This window comes from Carlito syrichta, unplaced genomic scaffold (assembly GCF_000164805.1).
Source record: "Carlito syrichta isolate Samal-C Ts95f unplaced genomic scaffold, Tarsius_syrichta-2.0.1 Scaffold314091, whole genome shotgun sequence".
Taxonomy (NCBI): domain Eukaryota; kingdom Metazoa; phylum Chordata; class Mammalia; order Primates; family Tarsiidae; genus Carlito; species Carlito syrichta.
The window spans coordinates 37,437-41,117 of record NW_007258187.1 but is presented as its reverse complement, the minus strand read 5'-3'; the positions used below and the strand labels follow the sequence as shown (position 1 = coordinate 41,117).

The window sequence follows — 3,681 nt, the reverse complement described above, 5'->3', positions numbered from 1 at the left end:
TCGACCTGCTGGGCTCAGGTGATCCTTCCACCTCAGTCTTCCAAGTAACTGGAACTACAGACATATGCCACCATGCCCAGCTACTTTTTTTGATTTATTGTAGAGATGTGGTTTCACCAAGTTGCCCAGGCTGGTCTTGAACCCATGGGCTCAGGCAATCCTCCCACCTCGGCCTCCCAAAGTACTGGGATTATAGATGTGAGCCACTTCTGGGAGTTCTATTTTGGAAAACTGATTCATCTATTCCAGGACAGGAACCACACTCCTTTATTTATGATAGCTTTATAATACATTAATATCTGCCATACAAGTCCTCCCTTGCCACTTACCTTTTCCAGCATTTTCTTACCTATTCTTAGACCATTATCCTATTTCTTACCAGTATTTTCTTACCTATTCTTAGACCATTATCCCTCTAAATGAGTTTCAAAGTTATTCTGACAAGTTGCAAAAAGTAATTCCATTGGATTATTTAGGAGAATCATATTAAATTGATTCATTAATTTCCAGGGATGGCCTCCAAATCTAAACAGGGATCTGTGTTTTACTGTCTCATCCCTTAGGGCTCGAGAGGAGGACAGGGAGGCCCCAGTGGCTCCGGTGACATCAGGGTAAGGGGGCAGCAGATTTTGCGGGTAGAGAGATGGTACCAGGAATAAGTGGGATGGAGATCAGCTCTCCAGTAACAATACTAGCATATCCTGGCCTAATCTATATATTGACTCCAGGAATGAGGAAGTGCCAATGTATCTGGGATTTGCCAAATTTCACACCAAATAGTGAAAGCAGGACTCAGTAGGAACCTACCTCTCACTTGGGGAGAGACGAACCAATCTACTTGCATGCCCTCTCAGCTTCTGGCTCTCCAGCTAGCACCACCTATCTGACCAACGCAAAACATCAGTCCATATGGGGTCCTTCCATTTGAATCAATCAGTCCAACAGCCTGGCTCCCTCCTGCTTCAGAGGCAGGGGAAAATTTAGATACTTTGGTGGCAAAGGTCCTTCCTGCTGGATTTTGGGCAGCCTGTAGGAATTAATATAAACAGAAATGGTGATGTTATCTATACAGATCATAAGTGAACAGTAACTCCATCCATAGGAGATGGAAATGAGACCTGCCAGGGGAGGTGGAGCTACCCTGAGAGGAGGATCTCTTTCTCGAGGCCCCAGGAAGTCCTCTGTCATGCTCATGTGTCAGTCCCTTGATCCAGGAATCCTTCACTTCCACTCTACTACCCTTCCTTCTCACCCCCAGCCTGCCGGCCTCTCCACGAACACGTCTCCATTTTCTCTCCCTAGGGAATAAGCAAAGAAAGCGATCGTGTCCTTGGAGGCTCCCAAGGCAATTATCAGGTGAACCTAGGGGTAGGCAGGGTTGGCTTTAGGAAGAGGGATGGTGGAGTGTCCCAGGAGCCTGAGAAAGAAACAAAAATATCAGTTTCTTCTTGCAAGCTGCTCTGAATCTGTGTTGGGTGACCATCAGGAAATCAAAACAGGGATCTGGGATCCCCATCTCCCTCTTTGATTCATTCATTCCCTCCCTCCTTCCATCTTGGATCAGAGTCATATTACCCTTGCAAGAGGCCAAACAGACAAAAATAACAGAAGAATGGTCAAGGGTATTTTTTTTCAAAAGTCACTTTGAAGAAGGCAGGCATTGAGAAGTCAAAGTCACTGACCTTGAGTTAGAAGGTGGGGCTCAGATGCCAGCTCTGTCACATCATCTGCATCTGAGGCAAGTCAGCCAACCTAAGCCGGGACTTCCTGGGGTAAAATGAAGACAGTGACGACTGCTCACCTTTCACGGTTACCGTAGGGCTTTCTGGGTCATAACTAGTCCAAGGTGGTGCAGAATCAAAATGCTGGAGACAGGTTCCAAGGCAAACTGCTGGGCACCTCTGAGTTTCAGTGTCCTCATCTGTAAGACGGAGACCTCTCCCACATAGGAATACGGCAGGATAAGGCACGGTGCCTGGCAGGCAGTGGGACGTCACATTAACTCCTTTGTGACTGGTGGTGTTTTGGGGACAGGAGAGGCCGGAGGCAAGGGTGTGAATATGAGTCAAGGGATCGGTAGGGCTACATGGTGGCGAGTCATTCTAGGAAGGGCTTCTGAAGTAGGACTTTCAGAGGCTGTGGAAAGAAGAGAAGGTGGCTTTACACAGGGGAGGACAGGGAGCCTGAGCAAGGTGGAGATGAGTGACAGGCTGACAGGTGGCATGCACAACAGGATGCATAAGCCTTGACCATCAGTCCCCCTTTCCCCCACCCAGGGGCAGGGGTCCAGTGGGGACAGTAGAAGAGATGGAACTGTCGGTGGAGTCAATACTGTGGTGAGTGGAGGCAGTCCTCCACCGTGGGCTGGGACCATGGTGCCAAGCAATCCTTGCCTCCCCTCCTCACACACACATGCTGCCTCTTGCTCACAAAATGGGTTTGTAATCTCATCCCTTTTCTCGCTGGTTCCTTAGAACTCTCAAGCGTCATCTGGGGTCTTCAACTTCGACACTTTCTGGAAGGTGAGTTTTGCAAAATTGCCCTACTCTTTCTCATTTGGAAAATCAACTGTTGTCCCTTGGCCCAACAGTTCCTCCACCCCCCTTCCTTTCATCAGAGTCTCACTCCATCGCCCAGGCTAGAATACAGTGGTATGCTCATGGCCACTGCAGCTTCGACCTGCTGGGCTCAGGTGATCCTTCTACCTCAGCGGAACTGGAACTACAGGCATATGCCACCAATAGTTTTTTAAATTTAATCTAGAGACAAGGTCTCACCAAGTTGCTCAGGCTGGTCTCGAACCCATGGACTCAGGCAATACTCTCACTTCAGCCTCCCAAAGCGCTGGGATTATAGGCATGAGCCACCACACCTAGCCTCAGTCCTCTTTCTAAACCAACACTCAGTTGTGGCCCTTGACCTCTCTTGGCCTAAAGCCCTAAGCTAATTGCATTATGACCCAATTTGGTCATTCTTCTTTTTTTTCTTGGCAGAATTTTAAATCCAAGCTGGGTTTCATTAACTGGGATGCCATAAACAAGGTAAGGGCTGGAAAGCCATGCAATCCCAACCTTTGTGGGAGAGGGATATAGAGAAGAAAACTAAACCTCTGCTTGGCAAGCCAGGGAAACCATGATCCCAGCCCCTAAAAAAGCATTTAGGGTGGTGCAAAAACCAAAAACAAAACACATAAACTGAGGCTGGGAGGCAAGGACAGCAGAGAACTGAAAAGAGAGGGAGAATTTGGGAACAGTTGGGAGTTGAGGATGAACTGAGGGGATGACCTCTTTACTACCTCAGCTTATAGATCTTTGCAGGTTCTGAGCAGGCCTTCCCCTTTAAGACCTGGAAGGTTAAGGGCAGAGCAAGTGGGCCTAAAGCTTAGGGACTAGACTGAAGGAGTCAGGTGGAGCTAAGAGGTCACACGAGGACTGACACACTCAGAGAGAGAAGGGAAAAGGAAGCAAACATTGGCCGAGTGCCTGATGGGTAACAGGTGTTAGTCTGAGCCTTGCACATACACAATCTTAGAAGACAGAGCGCAGAACCCCTCTTTCTTTTCTCCCTGCCCAACCTTCCCTCTTGCAGGGGAACCCCTGGCCAGGCTGTTTTGACACTAGAATATCAGATGCACCATCAGAGTAGACGGAGGGAGCTGGACTGGGCGGGAGGTGGGGGTGG

The 3,681-nt window shown here is 48.6% G+C and overlaps 1 protein-coding gene across 1 annotated transcript in view; it reads left to right on the top strand.

Annotated features, from left to right (window-relative positions):
• The window catches only part of DMKN (dermokine), a 16,274-nt gene that overhangs the window by 4,300 nt on the left and 8,293 nt on the right, over positions 1–3,681 (top strand). Inside the window, exons 7-11 of the mRNA XM_021719038.1 lie at positions 564–611; positions 1,303–1,356; positions 2,277–2,336; positions 2,475–2,522; positions 2,994–3,041. Coding sequence (XP_021574713.1) covers positions 564–611; positions 1,303–1,356; positions 2,277–2,336; positions 2,475–2,522; positions 2,994–3,041 — 258 coding nt within the window. The remainder of the gene's footprint in view (positions 1–563; positions 612–1,302; positions 1,357–2,276; positions 2,337–2,474; positions 2,523–2,993; positions 3,042–3,681) is intronic.